This window comes from Carcharodon carcharias, chromosome 6, assembly GCF_017639515.1.
Source record: "Carcharodon carcharias isolate sCarCar2 chromosome 6, sCarCar2.pri, whole genome shotgun sequence".
NCBI lineage: Eukaryota > Metazoa > Chordata > Chondrichthyes > Lamniformes > Lamnidae > Carcharodon > Carcharodon carcharias.
Genome location: NC_054472.1, coordinates 167,145,791 through 167,171,738, shown reverse-complemented (window position 1 = coordinate 167,171,738; position 25,948 = coordinate 167,145,791). Strand labels below are relative to the sequence as shown.

Genomic DNA, 25,948 nt, shown 5'->3' with positions numbered 1-25,948 from the left:
GCCCCCCCACCCGCTCACCAACTTAAAGATCCTGCCCATGGATACAAGATTGGCTGAGGGATAGAAACAGGGAGGAACGGTTAATGGGTATTTTTTGGGCTGGAAGAAGGCTTGTAGTGGAGTTCCCTAGGGGTCGGTATTGGGACCTTTGCTCTTGCTGATATATATAAATGATTTAGATCTTGATGTGCAGGGGACAATTTCAAAGTTTTCAGATGACACAAAACTTGGGAGAATTGTAAACTGTGAAGAGGACAGTGTAGAACTTCAAAAGGACATTGACACATTGGTGGAGTGGGCAGATCGGTGGCAGATGAAGTTCAATGCAGAGAAGTGTGAGGTGATACACTTTGGAACAGAGAATATGGAGAGACAGTATAAAATAAAGTAAGTGAAGTAAGGGAATTAAGGGTTATGGGGAAAAGGCAGGAAAGTGGAGTTGAGGATTATCAGATCAGCCATGATCTCATTGAACGGTGGAGCATACTCGATGGGCTGAATGGCCTACCATTGCTCCTACATCTTATGGTCTAATGGTAAAGGATACTATTCTAAAGGGTGTACAGGAGCTGTGGGAGCTGGGTGTATATGTACATAATTCATTAAAGGTGGCAGGGCAGGTAAAGAAAGCTGTTTCTAAAGCATACAGTATTCTAGGCTTCATTAATAGGGGCATAGCAGGAGGGTTATGGTGAACTTATATAAGACACTGGTTAGACCTCAGCTTGAGTATTGTACACAGTTCTGGGCACCACACTATAGGAAGAATGTGAACGCATCGGAGAGAGTGCAGAAGAGGTTTACGAGAATGGTTCCAGGGATGAGGAACTTCAATTAGCGGAAAGATTGGAGAAGTTGGGTCTGTTTTCCTTGGAGAGGAGAAGGCTGAGAGGAATCATAATTGAAGTTTTCAAAATAATGAGGGGCCTGGACAGAGTAGATAGTGAGAAAGTGTTCTCACTTGTAAAGAGATCAAAAACCAGAAGGCAAAGTTTTAAACTGTTTTGTAAAGGAAGCAAGTGCAAGGTGAGAAAAAACTTTTTCACACAGCGAGTAGCTCAGGTTTGGAATGCACTGCATGGAAGTGTGGTGGAGTTAGGTTTGATTGAGGGCATTAGATTTTATCTAAGTAGAAACAATGTGCAGGGTTACGGGGGAAAAAGCAGGGGATTGGCACTAAGTTAAAATGCTCAGAGAGCTGGTGCAGACACAATGGGCTGAATGGCCTCTTTCTACACCGTAGTAATTCTTTGATTCTGTGAACTATATTACTGCACCTCTGTAATTTCTAGAGAACTATGGTCACCACCCACCCCCCTCCTCCATAGGGAGGGCATTTAATCTGGTGGGATGGTGGTGAGTGAGGTCCAGTGTTGACAGCCTCCCCACCTCGCCATCAAATGAGACCCTTAAGGGGAAATTAAACACCAATTAAGGGCCTCTTCCTGTCACCACTGGTAACAGCCCAGTGGTGGGCAGGTCTGTCACCATGTGGGGAGCATGACATACAAACCTCTGTGTATTGCTTGTGGTGTCCCAGGGGAGTCCCTCATTCAAAGGCACCCAGCGCCTGATTGAGGGACCCAGCATCGGAAAGTAGGGGGGCGGAGCCACTGAGAGCCACCCCCACCACCCTTGCTGCTCAGCCCCATACACTCCGTGAAAGTCCCCCCTGTTATCAGTTATCTGGGTTACTTCGCGGCCCTGGGTCTCAGTTGGGTGTCGTTCTGGCAGCAGCCACTGCCTCCCCAGTGGGTCTGCAGAGCAAAAGAACTACAAGTCTCTGATTGGCCTGTAGCTGTCAATGGACAGGACTTCCTGCCCAGGGGATTCTGATCCCATGGAAGGCCTGCTGGTGACCTCTCAATTCCCTGATGGGTAAGTAATAATGGCAGGCCTTCCCAGAGGAGGCAGTACAAGTCTCTCATCAGGTCTCCAGCCCGAGGCCGAGACCCCCATCGTCTCCATAAAATTCCCCCCAAAAATTCATTTTATCACGTTTTGTCAAAATAATAAAGCTCAACTGCAAAATTGTGGAATTTAGAATTGTTTACTTCTTTGTTATTATGTGATTTGCTAAAGCAGAGATTGATGTTAGCATTGAGTTTACATATATTTAGCAAAATAACTAAGTGCTGGTCCAATACAGAAACACCGTGTTATAATGGAGCTGATATGAAACCATGTGATTCAGTTGTAGCTATATTCAAGTCTGCATTTTTTTAAAAAATTCCTAGACATAGAGAAGAACGATGTTTAATTTGTTCATAAGTTTGGTTATTTAAAATAATGTTAGCTTATAGATGTATAGTTTGATCAACTTACTTCGGATATAGGACTAAAGCATTCAAACCTCAATTCAGACATTTGGAACACAAGATAATATTAATGCATTTGCACTTCTTCACTGCCAGTTTTTATATTCATAGGCAATTTGGCCTCAAAAGATCCCATAGGCACAGCACTTGGTCTGTACTTTAACATAACGTGTGTAACTTCCCACACCATAGTATCTTTCTCTTCCTTATTGTTTCTTTTTCTCTCTCTACTCCAACCTGTTTCTTTCCTCCTCGGTAATCTCTATAATTCTAAACCCATTGATAAGCATACATGTGTAAACAAAAACCTCTTGCTCAGACACAAAGTAGAGACCAAGCAGCATAAGAGAAGCCAAAGATATTCAGAATTCCGAAAACAAAAAAATTAGCTGGGGTTCATCCAGTCTGTCCCTTACAGTGCAACTTATACGTCAGATTCCTTGGGAAAAATGTTTCATCCATCGGAGGGGGTTGGGGGGGGTGGTTGTGTGGGGGTGTGGGGGTGGGAGCGAACCCGATTGGCGCCTCCGATTGGGGCCACACCGCCATTTTATGTGGACAGGCCAATCAAGGCCCGCCCAGCGTGATGCTCACCCAGAAGCGCTGCGCGCTCCCTGAAATAATGTAATTAAAAACTTTTAAAACATGTCCCCTCATGTGACACATGTCCCACATGAGCTGGGACATGTCAAAGAATTATTTTAAAATTTTTTATGATTTGAGGTTTCATGAAAAATGCGAAGGCCGCCTGGGCTCTTCGCCTGCCCGTCCACTTTAAGGTTGGACGGGCAGCTCATTTAATTGCTTAAATTAGATTTTAACTGGCCTTAATGGGCCTTTTACAGTTCGGTGGGCACACAGCTGACTCGGCTGCCCGCCCGCCGAACTGGAAATCTAAATGACGCGTGGTGATGTCAGGACGCCCGCCCGACATCACCGCGTCATTTTACACGTTGGCGAGCGGGCCCCGCCTCCGCTCACCGACCGCAGAATTCAGCCCCTTGTTCCAATGTGAATGTGTCTTATGATTGCAGAGTAATTCCTTTATCATAACTGGCAGCAAGGAAAACTATCGGCCTTTGTTTAGTTTTTAAGTCATCTTATTAGGTTTTGTTTTATGCAGAGTTATAAAAGAATAATGAATGGTTCCACTTAGGATCTAATCAAAACCCCAGCATAAATTATAGCCCAATTCTCCAAAATTCGAGTTGCAGCATGAAATGCTTTTTGCTTCACTAACCAGCAGTTTGTTTATAAAAATACATGCTCACCTCTTGATCTGCGTTTACGTCAGCCCCACTTTTTAACAGCATCTCTGCCACTTTCTCGCCATCTTTAACCCGAGCTGCAATGTGTAATGCAGTCTCCTGAGCCTGTAGAGAGAAAGACAGCATCAATCAACCATTAGCTGGAAGCAGTGGCAAAAGATTAATAAAAGTAAGCTCAAAGGGTTCAGCTGTATAACAGGCATTTCTCTTTATAACCCTAAATATGGTGAAGCAGAGTTCCATTTTTCAACCTGTTTTGTGCATTCACATTCACTTCAGGGTGCTCAGGGATCATGAAAGAAAGAAACTTACATTTTATATAATATCTTTTATGACCTTATGTTGTTCCAAAACCTTTCACAGCCAACTAAGTATCTTTGAAGAGTAGTTACTGTTGTATTGTAGGGTAATCAGGCACCAATTTGTGCACAGGAAGATCCCAGCAATTGCAATGCGACAAATGACCAGTTAATCTGCTTTGCTGTTGTTGGTTGAGCTATGCTGTTTCCAGTATTATATGGCAATTATAGAACAGAAGCAGGCCTTTTGGCCCAACAGTTCCATTCTGTGTTTATGCTCCACATGAAATGGAATGAGGTGAAACTATCACCATGTACACACAAAACAGGGAACTATTGTCTCTTTTCATCACAACTTCAATTGATCTCTTTTTATGGGTAGATGAAATTTTGTGATTTTCAGTTCTTGGGAATGGGACACTTTCTTCCACTTACATCCATTTGGTTGTCAACATCAGGAATTACCAACATAAAAACAAAAAACTGCGGATGCTGGAAATCCAAAACAAAAACAGAATTACCTGGAAAAACTCAGCAGGTCTGGCAGCATCGGCGGAGAAGAAAAAAGTTGACGTTTCGAGTCCTCATGACCCTTCAACAGAACTGAGTAATATTAGGAGAGGGGTGAAATATAAGCTGGTTTAAGGTGGGGGAGTGGGGGGAGAGAAGTGGGGGGGTCGTGTGGTTGTAGGTACAAGCAAGCAGTGATAGGAGCAGATAATTGAACAAGAAAAAAGAGAGATACGGAAATCCTGTCGGAGAGTGGAGCAGTACTTCTTCAAGGTAGGCATTTCTTGAAGAGAAGTGGCAGTCAATTAAACACAGAGATAAAAACAAAAATCTCTGTGTTTAATTGACTGCCACTTCTCTTCAAGAAATGCCTACCTTGAAGAAGTACTGCTCCTCTCTCCGACAGGATTTCCATATCTTTTGCCTTGTTCAATTATCTGCTCCTATCACTGCTTGCTTGTCCCTACAACCACACCCGCCCCCTCACTTCTTCCCCCCCCCCACCCCTCCCCCCTCGCCCCCTCTCCCCCCACACCCCCACCACCACCCCCCACCTTAAACCAGCTTATATTTCACCCCTCTCCTAATTTTACTCAGTTCTGTTGAAGGGTCATGAGGACACGAAATGTCAACTTTTTTCTTCTCCGCCGATGCTGCCAGACCTGCTGAGTTTTTCCAGGTAATTCTGTTTTTGTTCAGGAACTACCAAGCTTGCTATAGTGCAGGTTTGGGATTGGGAAAAATTCTATCTTCATTCCCAATTTCAAAAGAGCACTGGTGCTGATACTTGAATCAAACTTTGAATAGCAATATTTTATGATGGCAAAATATTATCTGGCAGTCAAGTTTAGCTGCAAGCTTTACATTACTAGGTTGTGCCAAGAAATACCTTGGGTTGACTGACCATTTTGTCTATTCACCTATCTATGAACCCATTTGTAGCTGCCTAACTTTGTACCTTGGTCTAACCGCTTCCTGCCCATCATATCTGGTTGGGTTTGAAGCTTAGTGCTCATGTCTATCGACCTGACTGATTTCCAGTTCCCCATTAGTTTTGTCAGTTGTCTACAAAATACCACATTTATTTAGGGACCTTAAGCGTTGTCAGAGAAGAAAATATCATCCAATCAGTCTTGTGTGGAGTCATTCCCAGAGGTACAACGTCCTAACTAACCCAGTTCTGTTAAAACAGGAACCCAGCAAAAAACTCTTGATTCATCTTTTGCACAGTATATCATAATAATGACACTCACAATGCTTTATTCTATCATTTAAGAAAGCAACATGGAACTAAATACTGCAGGTCCAGGCAACTGAGTTCCAGTTAATCGCCCTGAGCCAAGATGTGTTATTTGAATCAGTTATATTTTGGGGGATTGCTATGGTTTCAAGATGGCCCACCACCTTCTCAGGGCAACTAGGGATGAGCAATAAATACAGCTTTCCCTTTAGGAAACAAGTGAAAAAAAAAGTGTATTATTATTCAGTCCCCATTATATCGTGCCTACATCTTACCTTGCCGCCTTTAAGCTGCACCTGGGCCCCAAAGCCCAGCAGGGTCTGTACCACCATGGGTTTGCAGTGCTCCACTGCAATGTGTAGGGCCGTGTAGCAGTCCTTCGTTTTAGCATCGATGTGTGCTCCCTTCTGGAGCAAAGCTTTCACAACAGCTGTGTGCCCTCTTCTTGCTGCAGCGTGCAGACACACTGCCCCCGACTAAAGAATGAAAAAATGAAACACTGTGAGAAAATACCAAAACAAGCAAATGAGTTTTGCAAGCATGGACTGGGTTGAGTCCTGTCATTACCCTGCTGAACAGCCGAAAGGATGTGCTGTTGATCTGACCCGCCAGTTGTTTGCTCACCGTGCAAGCTTGTGCTCCAGAACATCAAAGCTATCCTGCAAGATAATAACCACCCTGATCAGATCATTGCTCGCTCTGTATCACGCATGCTCGTGAATGGGCCTAAGGCTGCTACCTTCAGACCTGAAAATTGCCCAGTCTACCTCAGATTACCCTGAAAGGGCAAGGTATCTCATAAACCTGAGCAACAGGTGAAGCTAGCTGTTTCTCACTGCTACAATGCAGTAGCAACACGAGTGGTATTTTCCTCTAACAGGTTGCTGCCATCGAGCCAAAAAGATGTTCTGCCTACCACGCAACTGAATAATGTGGTACAAAAAAAAAGCTGGAAAAACTCAGTAGGTCTGACAGCATCTGCGGAGAGGAACACAGTTAACGTTTCAAGTCTGTATGACTCTTCATCAGAACTAAGAAATTTAGAAATGAAGTGAAATATAAGCTGGTTGAGGGGGATGGGACAGGTAGAGCTGGATAGAGGGTCGGTGATAGGTGGAGGCAAAGAAGAGATTGCCAAAGTTGTCATAGACAAAAGGACAAAGAGGTGTTGATGGTGGTGATATTAGCTAAGGAATGTGTTAATGATGACATTAAGGGTAGAAAGCAGAGTAGAATGAGTAATGTGGTATATGAGTTTCAGTGCCTGTGTGAGTAGGCCATACGTCTCAATGACTGGATCGTATCAAACAGGACACCCCTTCGGCTGTTCGCAATAGGCAGAGTACTGACTGTACTCAAGCAGCCCGCGCTTGCAAAACTCAGGACATAATGTGTAAAGTCGGAAGTGATTCCCTGATTGGACAGGACTTCCTGTGTGTGCTAAGAATTCCACTAACAACAAATTTAAGATGGTCAGTCGGGTTTGCAATGCTCACTTATGCTTGCTAGAAGCTACTTCATGCAAAGGGACATGTCCTCTGCAGGAAAAAAGTAACATGTCCAGGCTTTGCGCCCTTTTTGGATTAAACAGAATATGGGCGCATTCTCCATGCATGGCAACGCCTTGACAAATCAAAGTTGACTTGCCAACCAATCAGCCTTTTCTCATGTAGAATAAATTGTTGCTCCCTTTGAAATTTGGTATTCTTGTCTCTGTGTTGATGAATGCAAGAGGAACTGTTCTGATAGCATGTCTTTGATAGCGAGTCTTTGATAGCGATTGATAGCAAGTGCTGATTGTAAATTCTGTAAGCATATTTGAAGATGGAGGGAATGAAAAGCAATTGTACATTTTTGTATTTGGATGCCAAATTTTACCATGAATATTGTTTTGGACATAATGGACAGAATTGCCCTAGATTTGCACTAAGTTTGGTAGTGGGCTTGAAAAATGGCGTCTTACCGGCACGGCGCAATAGCAGGTTTTCATGCCGTATTGTCCACTTCCCACTTCGTTAATGATGCAACCACAGGAAACACGCTGTCTCGCTGCAGGCGGCCTCTGAATCGCCCGCCATGCCGTTACCTCACTGTTTCCTCACTCCAGGTGCCATATCTAAATTGCAGCCATGCACACAGTTCTCAATGCTTGTAACCCAGGACTGCTCCAGTGAATAAGAGTTGTGTCCCGTCACTGGAATGCCTTTTAGAGGCCCATCGTGATGTCTTCCAGCCCCAACTCTGGCCGCAGAAGGTCCAGCAATCTCACCACCCTGGCCTGGGAGGCAGTGGCAGAGGTGGTCAGTGCCAACGCTGTGCACAAGAGGTTGGCCATCCAGGGCAGAAACAGGATGAATGATCTCAAATGTGCTGCCATCTGTACCATCACATCACTCTAAACTCACACACTCACAAGGCCATCACACATTCATTGGCATCTCACTCACTGCCAGCTCAAAGGACATGACCACTCACTATCTCACACACACCCTCACATCTCCATCTGGCCTCATCTCCTCTAGAGACTGCCTCCTCAGCCTTCACCATCTTGTCCCCCACACACACTTTGGGATACCCTCCCAACCCAGCACAGCCCTCGCCATGAAGCCTGTTCCCTTGCTCGAGGCCACTCCTCTCCCCTCTCCTCAGGAGAGGTGGTGGCGTAGTGGTATTGTCACTGGATTGGTAATCCAGAGACCCAGGGCAATTCTCTGAGGACCTGGGTTCAAATCCCACCACAGCAGATACAAATCTGGAATTAAAAGTCTAATGATGACCACGAAACCATTGCCGATTGTTATAAAAACCCATCTGATTCACTAAAGAAATCTGTGGGTCTGGCCTACATGTGACTCCAGGCCCACAGCAATGTGGTTGACTCTGAAATGCCCTCTGAACAAGGGCAATTAGGGTTGGGTAATAAATGCTGGCCTAGCCAGTGACGACCACATCCCATGAACAAAAAAAAACCCTGCAGCTGTTGAAAAGCTACCCCCACCTTACGGCTGGTCTAGAAGGTAGGGACCTGCCTGTGAAACCCCCTAAAAGTGATGTGGTACTGCCTGTGAAGCCTGGCGCTGATGGCTGTGAGTGCTGCCCGAAGCAAGGTAGGCAAGCGAACCTCAAAGTCCTGAGCGCAGTGTAGCTCGCCAGGTGCATGTCAGTGTGATCCCGGGTGATCCAGCATGGGGGGTGATTCCAGCGAGCAGGGCTTTTAATGAAGAATTGAAATTAGGTTCCTGATGTGTGGCGGAGGGAAAGATTATAGATGGGTGGAGCGGACGATTGTAAACTGGTTTCACGACAGCATACAACTGATTTTTGGCCTTCTCGCTGTTTGTCCACTCATGCCTGCCATGATGCCCACCGCCAATAGGACTGGACAATTCCGCCCTCAGGGCTGAATTTTCCATTCTGGAGACTAAGTGCAGTGGTGGGTGGGTTTTGTAGCGCATTTCCCGCTGGGCAGTAGAACAGGAAATCGCACCCGGTTTCATGTTCAGAAGCTCATTAATTATGCATCGGTGAGTAGCTCTCCGAATCACATGGTTAGGTGATTCGACCGCCTCATCGCTACCTAATGGGGTTGAAGGTCCGGGTGCCATATTTAAATACCACCCAAGCATATACATTAAAGTAATTAGAGCAGGCCAGCTGTGTGCAGGAAACTTCTTGATATGGCTCCACCCAAGAAAAAAGCTGTTTCCAGGTTCAGCCTCCCTTGAGGCCCTCATCTGTGGAGCCTGCCAGCACTAGGATGTCCTTTACCTGAGGGATGGCTCCAGGAGGCCCTTCAGCCTCGCCTCACCAGCCTGGGAGGTGGTTGCAAGGGAGGTCAGCTCATTGGGCACCCGCCCAATGCAGGAAGAGGATGAATGATCTCATCCGCTCTATCAGGGCAAGTCAACCTTCAGCTCACTCTAATTTGACACTCTCATATTGGCATCACGCACTCAAAGGATTACACTGCTTAGGGATCTCACACAATATTAGCGAGGGACATATCAGCACTGATTGTCTCACGGACACTTGAACATCACCAGCATCTCACCTATCATGCTGCACAAGCTCCATCCTCAGTCTTATTGGGGAGGGCTCAGCACACACACCAGGCATACATGCTTCCCAATCTCTCCTCCATCTCTTCTCATCTTTTTCCATTCCATTTATTTTCATGCAGGCCAAGTTCGTCCACATTCGGAGGGTGATATCCCAGAAGGGTGGAGGGATGGCAGACGTCCAGGATCTGCCTCACTTTGAGGAGGATGCCGCCGAGCTGACAGGTGAAGGCATAGATCCCTCCTGTGGGGAAGATGAGATCGGCCTCTCCCAGCAAGCCAGTATGGATGAGCCCTTTATGAGTTGATCACATCCTGATAATCATAGTGAGTGACATGCAATGTAGCATTCTGCTTGCTTATGAACTAGACCCATCTTCTCTCTCTTACAGGCACTAGCAGGCCCAGATAGAGCTCCAGAACAACCATAAGCCCCAGCCCCCAGGTCACCTCAAGGAGGATGCATCAGATGAAGACCTGTCACTGCATTCACCTGCACCATCCACCAGCAGGGGCACACATCCCAGTGGGTCATAGATTGAGATTAGGCTTGGGGTCACATTATGGGGAACACCTCACTGACACATCTCTGCAGCACTTGGAGGCAGTGACAGCTAAGGGCTCGGGCACTCAGAGGACTGCTGGAGAACAGGCATTCACTGAGTCTGAGTCAGATGATGAGCCTCTGCAAGCAGCCGTCTAACATGCTGGAGATGCAATGATAGGCAGTGGAAAATCAGGTAGAGTTGCAAGATGCAGTCAACAGACTGGAGCGAAGGATGGAGGAGCCCGTCTACATTCTGTCTGATGTCATAGCTCCAATATGGAAACGCCTCAAGGTCTCCATGGGAAGGGTGGCAGCCGCCTTGGAGACCTTGGTCTAGCAGATCCTGCCAGGTTTGTGCTCAAATCTGCACTCCCATCACTATAGGCATTGGTAGGAGCCATTAGTGGCTAGGCGAGAGGGGCTGGGGTATCTTGACCCCCCACCCTCCCCCCTCCATGAGCCCCTTCTCCTCAGGAAGCCAGGCAGAGGCCCTTGGGCACGCATGGGGAGGAGCACCTGCAGCTCGAGACCCTGGGGCCATCCACTCAGGTGACTGCAGAGCCCCGCCTGAGCAGTTCAAACATCGGAAGCACATCTTCAGGATGCGAACAGTCTGTTCAATGATGGATCATGTTGAGGTACGCACCACCTTGTATCTCTCCTTTGAGGTGCTCTGAGGACAATGCATGGGTGTCATGAGCCATCGTTTGAGTGGGTTTCCCTTATCCTCAAGCAGCCAGCCCTGTAATTGCTGAGGCCCTTTGAATATGTGAGGCGCCTGGGAGTGACTCAGGATGTATGAGTTGTCGGAATTCCCAGGGTACCTGGCACAAATGTGCATGACGCACTTCTAATGATTGCACACCAGTTGAACTCTCAGGGAGTGGAACCCTTTCCTGTTAATGAACATCAGAGGCTGCTGCCATGGAGCTCTCAAAGCCACATGTGTGCAATCGATTGCACCCTGAACTTGAAGGAAGACTAAGATAGCTGCAAACCCCAGAAGCAGCCTGGCTAGCTTCATCGAGCTTGAACTTCAGTTAATGATGAGCCTTACTGTCAAGGGCATCTGGAACCTCTTTGATATATTTACGTGTTGAGGGCTATGAGATGCTGCATAGGTCCACAGTGGATCCCTGAAAGGATCTGCAGGCAAAAAAATTGAGCATGGCAGTGACCTTCAGAGGCACTGGCAGAGGATGGCCTCCCAGTCTATGGGGCATTAGGTCCTCCTGCAGAATGTGGCAGATATGATCCACCACATTCTTGTCAAGCGCAGAGATTACTGAACACCAGGCAAATATAGCAGACCTCTTACTTGCAAACAGAAAGCCACTGTCATGCCCTAGAGCTGTGTCTGCAGGACTAGCTTTTCACTGTTACAGCTTTGTAGCTGATCAACATGCCAATCCTGATGCGTAGCATTGTCTCTCACTCATCTCCAGATAGGGAAGTCTTCTTTGGTAGACCCTTGGTCGTGTGAATTGCCTCCATGGAATGGGCCTATCCTCCTCATCCTCTAGATCTTGCTGAGGCTCCCCTGGAATAAAGACCTCAGGTCGGGCCTCCTCTGGAAGCTGTGCTAGACAATGCTGGGCCCTTCTCCTCCTCAACTGGATCTCAGCCATCGAGGGAAGAATTGAGTGCAGTTTCCATTATTCAATCCTCCTCTCCCTGGGGACTGATAGATGCAAGAGATTACTGAATACTGGGCAAATATAGTAGACCTTCCACTTGCAAACAGAAAGCCACTGTCATGCCCTCGAGCTGAGTCTGCGCGACTAGCTTTTCGCTGATACAGCCTTGCAACTGATCAAGATGCCAATCCTGACACTTGACATCTTAATCCCATAGAGGTTGTAAGAGATTTGGATGCATTCATGAAATGTGCCACCTTACCAAAGCACTCCTGCAATCTCTGATCTGCTATACTGATTATGCTCAACTTGCATTTCAGCAATGACTGGATGCCCTTTGGCCCATTATCCAGGCCAATTGGAGGAAGCACATTAGAGGTTTTCATTGATGATCTGGCAGATATACAATAGCTGTGCTTCCTTAATGGTTGCCTTCATTTTCCATTCTCACATAATTCTCTGTTAAAGCTCAAATGGAGCAACTGTATTGTGAAGTCAATGACTCCTGCTGTCTCTTGTTACCACACACCAAAAGGCAATGGCTCCAATTGCACTTTCTCAAAGAAGTCTATTCTCTCAGCTCTGATTCTATTTCACTGTTGTGACTCTAATCAGTTTGAGAGTGCCCCCTGAAAGGGCCCCTTAGTCCAGCTGTGGGCTCCTCCGACACTGCCTCAGACCACTCCCGTGCAGATTCTTTTCCAGTTTCGATTTTAAACTGTGCAATAACTTTGGGATTTCGAGATGGCGGTGCTACATTTCTACTTCGACACCAGCTTTGACCCTCCCCCTGTCAGTGCTCGGGTCCCTTTAATCTTCCTGGAACCTCATGATGTGCAGGTAGACCTCCCTCTAGTGATTCTCCAGCCTCCCCCAGTAACCCTGGATCCCATTGTTACTGCGGTGGACATTCCGGTTTCCCCCCTCCAAACCTAACACTGTTGATGTCCCCATGCCCCATGTGGACCTCACCATCCACTCCCCCGCCCCATCTTGAGGCTGTGTGCACGGTGACATACAGAGGAGAACCACCCACCCCCTCCATTCCCACCCCCAGGAGAGCTTCAAGTACCCCCCACCCTTTATTACCTTTTCCCCAAATACAGGCTGCAGATGCCTCTCCTAACCATGACCATCCCATCTGCAGCCCAGCACTGAGTGAGACAACCCCATCATCACTGACTAGAAGACAATAAATATGCCCTGCACACCAAGCTGTACCTTATCCCAAATGGGAACACAGGCCTTGCCCCTCTCTGGAGTGGGACTACGATATGCACGCCATGCATAGCCCTGTAGCATGGCCTGCAAAGCCCCAGGACTGCCTTTAATCCCTCACCATGACAATGAGATGCACAAAGCCTCAAGCCTGCCACTAATCTCTCAAACCCTGGATATGAGGTCCACAAAGCCCCAAGGCTGCCTTTAATCTCTCACTCTGACCTCTTGGCTATGGCTTCAGTCCTCAGAATTAGGTCCAGCACTGCGCCGTCCCTTGTTGGACCCTCTACATATTGACCTAAAAAGTTCTCCTGTACACATTTCAAGAAATCCATTCCATCCACACCCTTAACACTATGTCTATCCCAATTAATGTTAGGAAATTTGAAATCACCTAATATAATTACCCTATTATTATTGTTTCTACACACCTCCGCGAATTGTGCACATATTTGCTCAGCAATTTCACACTGACTATCTGGAAGTCTGTAATAAACACCTAACAATGTGGTTTCCCCTTTTTTATTTCTAAGCTCTACTCACAAAGCTTCATTTGATGCCACCTCCAAGATATCTAAGGGACTATGACTGTGATTTAGTAAGCTCTCCTGTTCCTTCATGACTGATCACAACACAATCTCCCTTCCACCTACCCCTCCATGAGTCTCTGCGCAATCCATCCCTTATGTGCCACACAAACACAACACACCCCACTATTCCAGAGTCTCTGTGCATCCTCTCCCATTCATACAGTTCAATTCTCATCCTCCCCCTTCTAGTTTTCCATGTCAAACTCCAGCTTTCCCACCCTCGGCCTGCCATTGTCATCCCCCATTCCCTCCCACCACAAATCCCACCCTACCCCATTGAGCCACATGTCTCTGTCATCCTTCACCAACACACCCCACCCCAGTCACAATGCTGGCTTCTGTTTCAGAGTGCAGCCCGGTCTGAGCTATGTAGCACCCACCGTGAGCAGACCAATCCCACACCCCCAGCAGTGTGGTGTCGCACTGACATGGCTGAGAAATGGAACAGTGCTGTTGCATGTAGGCTTTGAATGTTACACTCACCTCAAAGTCACGAGTGAAGTGAGGGTGGGCAGTTGCACGTCATTTATATCCAATCATGATTTAGACCGGTCTAATTTCCTGCTGGTGTTGCACATAATTGGGAGGGGGAATGTGATTCCGGCGAGTAGCATTTTTAAGGAGTATTCATGACATGCAAATGGCGTTGCCAACATGGATCCGTGGGAAATCCATCCCGCCAACAAAGTGGAGAGAGGAAAATTCCGAATTGATTTCCCATTGGTGGGTATCTGACTTTTGGCCTGTTTCTGAATTTTCAACTCCTGGCTACCACAAAAACCCACTGCTGGCGGGACCAGAAAATTCTACCTGAAGAAACACTGAACCACAGAGACATGGTTGAGGGAGGGGCAGGATTGGCAGCTCAACATTCCTGGATATAGAATATAGAATCTTCAGGTGAGACAGGGGAGGGGGTAAAAGAGGAGGAGGCATTACATTATTAGTTAAGGAGTCAGTTACTGCAGTAAGGAGAGACGATATCTTGGAGGCGGCATCGAATGAAGCTTAGTGAGCTTAGAAATAAAAAAGGGGAAACCACATTGTTAGGTGTTTATTACAGACTTCCAGATAGTTAGCGTGAAATTGCTCAGCAAATATGTGCACAATTCGCGGAGGCATGTAAAAACAATAATAACAGGGTAATTATATTAGGCGATTTCAACTTTCCTAATATTAATTGGGATAGACATAGTGTTAAGGGTTTGGATGGAATGGATTTCTTGAAATATGTATAGGAGAACTTTTTAGGTCAATATGTAGAGGGTCCAACAAGGGACGGTGCAGTGCTGGACCTAATTCTGGGGACTGAAGCCAGACAGGTGGCTGAGGTGGTGGTGGGGGAGCATTTTGGTGACAGCAACCACAACATGGTACAATTTAAACTTGTTATGGACAAAGAAATAGACAAGTTGCAAAAAAATGTTTTGGATTGAGAGAGACCGGATTTTAGTAAAATAAAGCAGGATCTGGCCAAGGTACACTGGGAACAGCTATTTGTGGGGAAATCTACAGAAGAGCAGTGGGGGGTCATTCAAAAAGAAAATGGGGAGGGTACAGGCTCAACATGTTTCCTCTAGGATGATAGGAAGGAGTAACAAGCCCAGAGAACCATGGATGACCAGAGATATTCAGGATACGATGAGAAGGAAAAGAAAGGCTTTTAGCAGGGAGCAAATCAGTGGAGGCATTAGTCGAGTACAGAAAGTGCAGGGTGGAGCTTAAGAAAGCAATTAGGAGAGCAAAGAGGGGGTATGAGAATGTTCTGGCTGGTAAAAGTAGGAAAATCCCAAGATATTCTATAAGAATATCAATGGGAAGAGGATAATCAGGGAAAGAGTAGGGCCCATTAGGTCCAAGGGGGCAATCTATGGGTGGAGCCGGAGGATATCAGTAGAGTGTTGAATGAATACTTCAGATCCTTTTTCATCCAAGAGAATGAGGATAAAGGTATGGAACTCAGGGAGAGGGACTGTGAGGTTCTTGAGCAAATTGATATAGGGAGTGACAAGGTATTGGAGGTGTTGGCAGGCTTAAAAGTGGACAAATCTCCAGGTCCAGATGATTTGTGTCCCAGACTGCTGAGAGAGGCAAAGGAGGAGATTGCAGGGGCTCTGACCCAAATTTTTAATTCCTCTCTGGCCATGGGGGAGGTGCCAGAGGACTGGAGAACAGCTAATGTGGTTCCGCTATTTAAGAAGGGTTGTAGAGATAAGCCAGAGGACTACAGATCAGTGTTTCTTACGTCAGTGGTAGGGAAACTATTGGAGAAAATTCTGAAGGAGAGAATCTATCTCCACTTGGAAAGGCAAGGATTGATCTGGGATAGTCAGCATGGCTTTGTCAGAGGGAGGTCTTGCCTAACAAATTTGATTGAATTTTTTGAGGTGACCAGGTGTGTAGATGAGGGTAGTGCAGTTGATGTAGTTTATATGGATTTTAGCAAAGCCTTTGACAAGGTCCCACATGGGAGACTTATAAAGAAGGCAAATGCACATGGGATATAGGGTAATTTGAAAAGATGGATTCAAAATTGGCTTAGGTGTACAAGACAGAAGGCGATGACAGAAGGCTGCTTTAGTGACTGGAAGGCAGTGTCCAGTGGCGTACCACAGGGATCTGTGCTCAGTCCCCTATTATTCGTCATTTATTTAAACAACATAGATGTCTATGTGGGGGGTAGGATTAGCAAGATTGGCCGGGTGGTTAACAATGAGGTTGACTGTCTTGGGCTACAGGAAGATATAGACGGGATGGTCAAATGGGCAGATAAGTGGCAGATGGAATTTAATCCTGAAAAGTGTGAGGTGATACACTTTGGAAGGAGTAATTTGACAAGGAAGTTTGGCATGACACTAGGAAGTTCTGAGAAACAAAGGGACCTTGGCATGTGTGTCCATAGATCTCTGAAGGCGGAGGGGTATGTTAGTGGGGTGGTGAAAAAGGCATATGGGACACTTGCCTTTATCAATCAAGGCATAGATTACAAAAGTAGGGAGGTCATGTTGGAGTTGTATAGAATCTTGGTGAGGCCACAGCTGGAGTACTGTGTACAGTTCTGGTTGCCACATTATAGGAAGGATGTGATTGTACTGGAGGGGGTGCAGAGGAGATTCACCAGGATGTTGCCTGGGATGAAACATTTAAGTTATGAAGAGAGGTTGGATAGGCTTGGGTTGTTTTTGTTGGAGCAGAGAAGACTGAGGAGAGTCCTGATTGAGGTGTAAAAGATTATGAGAGGCATGGACAGGGTGGATAGGGAGCAGCTGTTCCCTTTAGTTGAAAGGTCAGTCACGAGGGGACACAAGTTCAAGCTGAGGGGCAGGAGGTTTAGGGGGAATGTGAGGAAAAACTTTTTTACCCAGAGGGTGGTGTTGGTCTGGAATGCACTGCCTGGGAAGGTGGTGGAGGCAGGTTGCCTCACACCCTTTAAAAAGTACCTGGATGAGCACTTGGCATGTCATAACATTCAAGGCTGTGGGCCAAGTGCTGGTAAATGGGATTAGGTCGATAGGTCAAGTGTTTCTCAAGTGTCTGTGCAGACTCGATAGGCTGAAGGGCCTCTTCTGAACTGTGTGATTCTATGATTCTGTGAAGTGTTAATCTCTTCTCCTCCTCTTCCTCCAATCTTCACTCCCTGTAAAACTGGCCAGATTGGCTACAAATGGAATACAAATTATACCTGGTGAGATAATACAGCACTGAGCACACTTAAAGCTATTGCTGCGTTGCAGTGAATTAAAAAATAACCCACAACTTCAAAGGGGAAACATTGGCCGTTAACATCAGGGAACATTCTGAAGCCTAATCTAGTCAAGGTACAGAACTACATTTTCATTGTTACTTTGTCCTGTCAAAAATTGAGGCCCTCTTTAAAGAGCAGGCACCAGGGAAAGGTTTTGCTCTGACAAGAACTTTACGGTCATGAGTATTTTTTTTAAAGTACAATACAGTGGGTGGAATTTTCTGTGCCTGCTGGCGTTGGGCATGTTCGTTGGCGTGATATGGCAAGGCGGCCAAAAATCGGTTTCAGGATGTCGTGAAACCATTTTGCGATCATCCGCTCAGCCCATCGATGGAAGGCTGCATTTCCCACCATTGGATGTCATTGTAACACACCATAAGACCATAAGACATAGGAGCAGAACTTAGGCCATTCGGCCCATCGAGTCTGCTCTGCCATTCAATCATGGCTGATAAGTTTCTCAACCCCATTCTCCCACCTTCTCCCCGTAACCTTTGATCCTCTTACCAATCAAGAACCTATCTATCTTGGTCTTAAATACACCCAATGACCTGGCCTCCACAGCCTTCTCTGGCAATGAATTCCATAGATTCACCACTCCCTGGCTAAAGAAGTTTCTCCTCATCTCTGTTCTAAAATGTCTTCCCTTTACTCTGAGGCTATGCCCTCGGGTCCTAGTCTCTCCTGCTAATGGAAACATCTTCCCCACGTCCACTCTATCCAGGCCTTTCAGTATTCTGTAAGTTTCAATCAGATCCCCCCTCATCCTTCTAAACTCCATCGAGTATAGATCCAGAATCCTCAATCGTTCCTCATATGTTAAGCCTTTCATTTCTGGGATTGTTCTCATGAACCTCCTCTGGTCACTCTCCAGGGCCAGAACATCCTTCCTGAGATACGGGACCCAAAATTGCTCACAATATTCTAAATGTGGTCTGGCCAGACCCTTATAAAGCCTCAGCAGCACATCCCTGCTTTTATATTCTAGTCCTCTCGAAATAAATGCCAAAATTGCATTTGCCTTGCTAACTTCCGACTCAACTTGCAAGTTAACCTTAAGATAATCCTGACATCAGCATAGCATTATAAGGCCTGATGTGCCCCCACCACTCCCCACCAACACCTGTCCCCCACCCCCTCCCCACCACCCCCCCCCCCCCCCCCCACCGCCCAAACACCCACCTCCCCCCCACCCCCCCAACCACTGCTGGATCGTCCGCCCGTGTCGGCAGGTCTGCACTTTGAGGGGAACTTGGACTCGAGTGCACAGTAACATTGCTCAGTGCTCGCGAGGGTCACCTGTTGGACTTCATGCTTGGGGCGAATTGCGGGCGATGGGGGGGCAAGGTCTGCCTGCGGTTGAGGCACATTGGAAGGGGTGGGGGTAGGGCTGCCTGCGGTTGAAGCTAGTGCACAAGCACATGTGGGGTTGGGGGGGAGGGAAGCAGCCACACTTTTAGGGAAAGCTCATATACAGTCACCATTCCTCCGCAGCTGAAGCAGTTCAGATGCAGCCACATTGACAAGTGTGGAGTCGGGCCTCTAGCTTATCTGCCCACTCAAGTAATGAAGAGGCACGAAAGTGCCACCATGTGCTCCAGAGCTTTTCACCCCTCAGGCACAGACTGCAAACTAATGAGAGTTTTTGTGGACACATTGTACAATCTCCTTGCTAAAACTGCCCGTGCAGCAGTCAGTGGTGGAAGCGCTCACAGCCCCTTGCAATGTCATTATTCCGGTTTGGACCAGTCTCCCCCATGGATCAAGCTAACAGTGCAGCCTTGCAGCACGGTTAGGGGAATGCCTATGCCTGAGCTGAGAGCATGGCATGTAGTTCAATGGGCAAAGCTGCTGCCAATTTGTCAGGTGGAATGGAGCCGAGGTGGGTGAGGTTTCGGGCAGCCATGTAGTGCACAAAACTCTGGCCATCCAAGTGGTGGTCAGGATTCTCCGGGATGCATTAGGGGACCTCCAGACCTAACCAAGAGAGGTTCTCAGAACACCCAAGCTAACCCACACACCTCCTTCTTTCATCCTGCAGGAGGATCAGGAGTATGGAGCCTTGAGAGCTAGCTGTATGCCTTATGGCATACAGAGAGCGAAGGTGACAGAGAACAGAGTGACTGAGGTGCCTGGCTGCGCAGAGGGAGGAGCAGCACCCTCAGGAAGGAGGGGCAGCTGGGGCTCTCGCACACGCCACCCAAGAGCCACAGCCAGCTGTTGCTGGTCAGCGCCTAGCTAGACCCAGGGTCTACTTTCATTACTGCAGAATACCGAGAAACAGTGTAGCCGAAGACTGGGTGTGTATAGGGAACTGGTCGGCCAAGTCTGCCAGCTACTGCAAGATTTGGTGTCACAGGGACATGGAGGGCATTCACTGCCAGTGGCCATGAAAGTGACTGTGCCGCTCAATGTTTATGCCAGTGGCTCCTTTCAGGGCTTCGTAGGTGACCTCTGTGGGATCTCACAAGCCTCCACCCACAAATGCATTCATGAGGCCATAGGTGCCACCTTCGCAAGGGCACACAACTTTGTACATTTCGCCCGGGAACAGGCCAGCCAGGATGCAAGAGCAATTGGATTTGCCCAAATCTCAGGTTTCCCACAGGGGTAGGGTGCTATTGACTGCACTCAAGTGATGCTCAGATCCCCACGGCAACAAGCGGTCAACTATGTCAACCGCAAGGGCTTCCATTCGCTGATTGTGCAGCTGGTGTGCGACCACAACCAATGCATCCTGCAGGTCTGCACACAGTTTCCAGGCAGTGTCCATGACTCCTACATTCTCAGTGGGTCTCAGTTCCCTGAAGTCTTCCAGGATCCACAGAGGCTGCAGGGATGGCTCCTCAGGGACAAGGGCTACCCGCAGAGGACGTGGCTGATGACACCCGTGCGGCAGCCTCAGACTACAGCAGAACGAAGGTATAACAAGGCTCATGCTGCAACTCGCAACTTGGTGGAGTAAACCATCAGGATGCTGAAAATGAGGTTCCGGTGCTTGGACCGGTCTGGTGAAGCCCCGCAAAATAGCCCACAGAGGGTGTCACGCATCATCGTCGCCTTCTGCACTTTTTACAACCTGGTGCTGCAACAGGGAGAGAAGTTGGCTGAGGAGGAGATGAAGGAACTGGTGGTCTCTTCCAAAGAGGAGGACTTTGACAGGAATGAGGGCAAGGAGGTCCTTAAAGGTGACAATGACTGTGATAAAGAGCTCGCACTGGCCAGAAGAAGCAGGCATGCTCGGGAGGTTTAAATGCACCTGATCCTATGTCCACCTTCAGCACCTGACTTCTCCAGGAGCAGTGTCACTGGTGACAGGTGCTGAAGAGATGGGGGCCAGTCCCACGTTAAAGGTGCTGAGAGCACACAGAGAGAATGATAGCACTCTGTGACACCTGCCCACTACATTCTGGCAGCTATAACAAGCACCATCGTGGTGCAGACATCACTAATGTGTCCAGGGAGTGTGAGGCTAAACCATCACTTTGGTCTGAAGGCTGCACAAAGCATAGGCAAGAGGCCCTGGACTGAGACACCTGCCTTTATCTTGTACAGAAAGGTTTCACATCTGAGTGATAGGAACACTGCTCATCAGAACAAGGAGCCATAGGCAGGGAGACATTCTTGGGAGTTTATTGACAATAGTGAACATTATGTACAAGTAATTAAAACCCATGCTCAGGCTGTGCAACTACATCTACTTCATGCCTTCCGTGCTCGGTGGGCACCGCGGGGACTGGGGTGCTTTATCGACCCCTTTAATCACATTTTGGTTTAAAGTTTGTAAGTTTCCTTTAAACTTTGTTCTTGGTTTTACAGCTGACCTGAATTAGGGGCTGTGCCTGATTTATCCCAATTTTGTTAACTTGGTTTAATTGGTTTTAACTCGAAAGAGTTACATCTACTTCATGTCTTCCGTGCTCGGTGGGCATCACGGAGACTGGAGTGTTTTACTGACCCCTTTAATCACATTTTGTTTTAAAGTTTGTAAGTTTGCTTTAAACTTTGTTCTTAGTTCTATAGCTGACCTGAATTAGGGGCTGTGCTTGATTTGTCCTTCATTTTGTTAATTTAGTTTAATTGTTTTAACTCGAAAGAGTCACTTCACCTTCCTAACACATCTTGGTGCTCCCCCGACATCCACAGCGGAGGTGGAGGCAGTCTGCTGACTGCTACACCCTGCCTGTGATGACCTTGACGGTTGTCCTCTGGGGGGCTGAGACCTGGAGGGCCCCGGCCTGCTTTCAGGGTCCTGCTGTGGGGCAGTGGCACCTCCTTGGCCCGTGGAGCTGGAGCTGCTGGGGTCACAGGAAGAGGGGATTTGGATGGGCTAGATATTCCTGGAGTCATCTGGTTGGATAGCCTCGGTATGTCTTCCCCTGCTGATCCTCCTCCCTATGGGAAAAGGGGAAGCTGGAATGAAATCGAGCAGTCCCGCATCCTTCTGATGTACACACTGTGGAGGTCAACTATGGCATCAGTGATGGAATTCAACCCGTTCAGCAGTGCAGGAGCAGCGTCCTGGACCAAGTCTCCATGGCAGCCACCATCCTGCCAGTGTTTAGCTCGGTGTGTGGGCATGCCAGCGCTATCACATCAGACTAAAGGTGGACAGATTCCTAAATCATGCTTCGCAATCTGAGGAGTGCAGCAGACATCCCTTTCTGATGTTCCCGAGCTTGCCTTTGCAGCTCCAGCAACTCTGAGATGATCGACTCAAGATCTCGCCCTCTGACTCAGTCTCAGCAACGTTCTGGCCTCCAGCAGTCCTCTGCATGCAGGTGACCTAGGAAGTCCCTGCTGCCGCCTGCTGTGAATCAGACAGTGTGATGCGCTCACCAGATTTTGATGCCGAGGCTACTCTCAAGCTTGGTCCCACTGAGGTGCGTGTCTCTGAGAACTGTGACGGGACTTCAAGGAGCGTGCCTTCAGATTCCTCTTCAGAAGTTTCTTTGGGGCTTGATTGGATGCTCTGGGTCATGGACTCTCTGTACCTGTGAAAGCAAGGAGAGATAATTAGTGTAGGGCAGTGGCCTGTGATACAGGACACATCACTCACAACATGGTTGATGTACGCTGGATCCTCACTTGGTAGAGCAGCGCCGACCTCACTGTCAGCACAGGACCAGTCCAGATCCTTGCCGGCCAGCTGGATGGCTCTGTTTTCAAAGTCGTGAGGATGTGGATTTCAGGCATTCCCCCACTGGTCTGCGACCTCTCCCGGTTGTTGTGTACCAGCTCGTCCTGAATAGAGATGAAGAGAGTGTAAGTGGGACACCTGGCATGCCAGATGATAAGTATGCCTGGAATGTGTCATTGACGGGATGAGGACGATGAAGGTGTGTGTGAGAGAGTGAACAGTGAGATCCCTGTGGATGTGTGATGGGTTTCTGTGTGTGAGTTGAGAGCGCTGAGAAGAGTGACTTACCCTGGCGGAACTGGGGAGATCATTCATCCTCTTGTGGCACTGGGTAGCTGTCTTCTTTTGCAGGGCATTGGTGCTGACCACCACTGCTACCACCACTCCCAAGCCAGATTGATGATGTTGCTGCCCATCCTGCAGCCACAGCCGGGCTGGAGGGCATCAAGGTGGGCTGCCACTGTGTCCAAAAGGAGCTCAGGGGACGTGTTATTGAATCTGGGGGCTGCAGTCTTCTTGCCTTTTAGTGCCATGTTTTCTGTGCAGCAGTCGTGGGCTGGAAGCGCTGAGAGGTGTGCGCACGGCTATACTTCAAATATGGAGCCCGGTATGATGAAGCAGTGAGATGATGGCATGACGGGCAAATGAGAGACACATGCCATTGAAATGGTGTGTTTCCCAGGAATGCATAATTAATGCGACGGGAGTGGGACCATATGGAGCAAGAAGCCCGCTACTGCATTTATTGTAAATCTGGGACGATTCTGACCAGTCTGTATGTCCTCAGAATCAACTAAAGCCTTGGTCATGGTTCTTTCCCATGGTCCTTGGCATATGTCATATGGATTGCTTGGAACTGGTGGTAAAATGTGATATAATGATGGCCAAGGGGAAAGCACTCAAGTGGCTGGATTCAGCTCTAATGCACAGGAAGATGGTTAGAGTTTTTGGATGGCAATTATTATAGTCACATGACATAGCTGCAAGAGTTCCTCATGGAAACATCATGGGGACGTTGAACAGAATTGGGCTTAGCTTGAAGAACTACACATGAAGACCTATCACTTACACAAAATGGGCTGCCCGCACTAGTGGAACCATGTACCCCATCAGGGATTGTTGGACAGGAAGAGGGAGAAGTTGGCGAAGAAACACTAGTGGGCTTATGATCCTTTATCACTGGCCTTTTTTAGTGGGGTCAAGGCAATTGGGGTAAATTTACTGGCTCCATCTATCCAGCCAAGCTCAAGGGAAGTGCTGATTGGTGAATCGGTGCTTTCGATCACCTGAGTCATGCTCCCTTCAAGCACAGTTCCCCAATGGGAGGGCAGGATGGCTGAATATGTAAGGAATAGCGCCAACCAAATCAGTGTGCCCATTGGTGCAGAAAATCTGTGCCCAGAGGGTCAATGGTCAAAGATTCAAAACTGAAGAAAGTAAATGAAACGTTACAAAAAGTGTTTAGTTGTACCTTATTGGGCATATGCAAAGGGACCCCTTTCTTCAGAAATGCCAGTGCTGTGTCAGGGTGGCCACACTGTGAGGCAATGTGCATCAGGGTACTTCCATCCTGCAAGTAAATCACACCATATTTAAAGTTTACAAGCATCTGTTTGTTTAATATTAAATTGGCTTGACGTATTTAATGAAAAATATGCACACGGGGGCAGCCTGAAGCCACAGTGGGTATAAGCTCTCTGTGATTTGGCACTGACATATATAAGCCTGATTCCTCATTTTTTTCTGATTTGACTGTTCTTCGTCCAGGTGATAATGAACCTTAGTGTCCCTAGGATAAGGAGCGACAACAAAAAAAATGCACACATATAATTGTATCTAGTGGTGTAGGTTCACTATGCCGATGTTGCAATGTTGACAGTCCAATATTAGTGTTGTTTCCTCGGAGCCCTGGGGCTAAATTTCACGGGGGTATTGGTTGCCTCCCCTGGGGTTGAAAGTCGGTGCCGCACAGGCCGGCGCTCAACAAGGTTGCCCCACAGCAAGAACATGCTCCGGGTGGCCTTAAGCAGGTAAGGGTCAGGCTTCTGCCCCTCAATGGGAGGAGGGCCCGCCTTTGAGAGTTGCCGGCCAACCTCATTGGCTAGAAGCTCTTGCTGTCCCAGAGTGGGCACCGCTGGGACTACAAGGAGGCCCACAGCAAAGATCAATATATCCTGGGCTGAGGAAAGTCCAGAGCTTTTAGGGCAGGAAGGAATCGGGGAGTGGGGGGGGGGGTGGGGTGTGGTGGGGTGGGTTTTGAATGCCAGGCAAGGAGGAACAAAGGGGAGGTAACATCTTGGTGATGGTGGGGGAAGGGGGAGGGCATGGTGCCCGCAATGCGCACAGGGCGCCTCCCCCTTCCTTCCCACCTTTTTCACAAAATTATTTTTAAAATGGCCTTCTCAATCTTGTCTGCCTGCCCATGCCAAACATCTTATGGCATTCACAGCATATTATTTAGGTCAACTGGTTTGTTTACAAGCGCAATTGCCTTTTAATTATTTTGGTGCCCTCCCACCTGCTGAATTATGGGGACCAGCTTGGGGGTGAGCAGGAAGGTGGTGGACGAGTCGCCTGTCATGTCTTACATGCCCTCTGCACCCCCATGCCAAAAACACGCCCATATTCTCTGACTCCACATATTTTGGTGCTAACGTCTATGCGCTCCAGTGTCTCTGGTGTTCTAGTGACAGTGTAGCATATGGCCACAGAATAGGGCCTAAATTCAGCAATCTTGTATCCATTTTCTTCGTATGAAACAGGTGTAGCAATAATGAATTTATGAGGCAGAGGCCTGCATAGGAGTTCAGACTATTGCTAAATTGATTGCGGCTTTTGATTAAGGCCGGCTTGGCTTCGCAATCTTTGATCAGTATATCTGGGCCTTGAGCTGTCGAACCGGCATGGGGTATGAGTGGTGCTGGCTAGGCCAGCACTTATTGCCCATCCCTATTTGCCCTTGAGAAGGTGGCGGTGAGCTGCCTTCTTGAATTCCTGCAGTTCACATGGTGTAGGTACCTCTAAGTGCTGCTAGAAGGGGAGTTTGACCCAGTGACAGTGTCATGGTTCCAAGTCAGGATAGTGAGTTTCTTGGAGGGGAACTTGCAGATGGTGGTGTTCCCATGCATCTGCAGCCCTTGTCCTTTGAGGTGGTTGAGGTCATGAGTTTGGAAGGTACTGTCGAAGCAGCCTTGATGAGTTGCAGTGCATCTTACAGGTGGTACACACTGCTGCTACTGTGCGTCAGTGGCGGAGGGCCTGAATAATTAAGATGGTGGATGGGGTGCCAATCGAGCAGGCTGCTTGGTCCTGGATTGTGCTGAGCTTCTTGAGTGTTGCTGGAGCTGCACTCATTCAGGCAAACGTAGAGTATTC

General features: G+C 47.8%; 1 protein-coding gene across 1 annotated transcript in view; it reads right to left on the bottom strand.

Annotated features, from left to right (window-relative positions):
• The window catches only part of trpn1 (transient receptor potential cation channel, subfamily N, member 1), a 326,508-nt gene that overhangs the window by 122,684 nt on the left and 177,876 nt on the right, over window positions 1-25,948 (bottom strand). The window contains exons 10-12 of the mRNA XM_041189307.1: window positions 24,045-24,143; window positions 5,911-6,111; window positions 3,590-3,691 (exon numbers count right to left, since the gene is read on the bottom strand). Of these exons, the coding sequence (XP_041045241.1) occupies window positions 3,590-3,691; window positions 5,911-6,111; window positions 24,045-24,143 (402 nt within the window). The remainder of the gene's footprint in view (window positions 1-3,589; window positions 3,692-5,910; window positions 6,112-24,044; window positions 24,144-25,948) is intronic.